The sequence below is a fragment of the Acanthamoeba castellanii genome (genome assembly GCF_000313135.1).
Source record: "Acanthamoeba castellanii str. Neff unplaced genomic scaffold scf7180000084620, whole genome shotgun sequence".
Taxonomy (NCBI): Eukaryota; Discosea; order Longamoebia; family Acanthamoebidae; genus Acanthamoeba; species Acanthamoeba castellanii.
The window spans coordinates 2,536-3,575 of NW_004457386.1; the positions used below are offsets into that span (position 1 = coordinate 2,536).

Sequence of the window (1,040 nt, forward strand, 5' to 3'; positions counted from 1 at the left end):
GTATGAGGGCCGGGAAGGGCGTCTTGGGCGTCTTGAGGTAGAGGGAGCTATTCACATAAACGAGCCAGCTACGCTGCTCCGGCTGCCCGGCGTATTTGGTCTTGTAGTTGTATACATGCCCTCGCACGGTGTGGGTGCCCACAATACCCGTGCCCACCTGACACAGCGATAACGAATCACACCAGAGAGGTCACGAGTCAGCGCGAAGGCTTCTCCGGAGAGTCTCCTGTAGCAAGGGTCGTGGAGGGTCGCGACAACGTACCTTAAGTAGCCCTTCTCTACTGTTCAAAATGTACAAAAATCGTCCGCAGGCGGCGATGCTTGGGAGCGCGGCGCCGATGGGCGTGCCTCCAGAACTGTGGCCGAGACCGTAGGCGGACGCCAGGGCCGAGGTGGCATCGCGCCAATTGTATCGCCACGTGCCTAAAGATATGATTGGCCTGCGTTAACGTCTATCCCTCGAAAAAAAACCAAACGTGCCCACGACACTGATGATGAGGAGAGTACCTTGATAGGCCTCGTCGAAGAGCGAACAGAGTTCCTTGTGTTTGCGGAAGTCCTCCAACTGCTTGAGGTAGGGTACCACGCTGCGCAGCGCTTCTTCTCGGCCCTTGCCCTTTGCTGCGCCGGCAGCGTCGGAAGCCACGACGGGCGCGGTAGAGCCCTCCACCTGTTGCGGGGCCGCGGACTGGAGCTTCTCGTCCACCGCTTCCTTCTTGGACGGGTCCAGCAAGTGAATCAACGCGTCCAGTGAGGTCTTGACCGAACCTCGCATGAGTGCCAGGATGAGCAGCAACGTCACAGCCTGCAGCGGGGAGAGGTCAGTTAGGTCTCGAACCCTTAACAACCGTATGAACATGGTGCACACGACAACGCAGTCATTACCTGGCTGCGCAGAGAGGGGCCGGTTGAAGGCTGCTGTGGGCTGGCCTTGGCGCTGCGGGGCTGCCCACCGCTGCTGAGGAAGGTGGTGAGGAGCTCCTCGAAGGCGTCCAGCGTCTTGTTGTCCTCCTCGTGGAAGAGCGAGTAGGGCGGAAGGT

The 1,040-nt window shown here is 59.7% G+C and overlaps 1 protein-coding gene across 1 annotated transcript in view; it reads right to left on the bottom strand.

Annotated features, from left to right (window-relative positions):
- ACA1_340040 (zinc finger, zz type domain containing protein) overlaps window positions 1-859 on the bottom strand; it is a gene marked incomplete at both ends in the record, with an annotated part of 3,387 nt that extends 2,528 nt beyond the window's left edge. Inside the window, 4 exons of the mRNA XM_004337429.1 lie at window positions 73-157; window positions 263-423; window positions 508-805; window positions 839-859. Of these exons, the coding sequence (XP_004337477.1) occupies window positions 73-157; window positions 263-423; window positions 508-805; window positions 839-859 (565 nt within the window). The remainder of the gene's footprint in view (window positions 1-72; window positions 158-262; window positions 424-507; window positions 806-838) is intronic.
- Window positions 860-1,040: the final 181 nt, after the last annotated feature.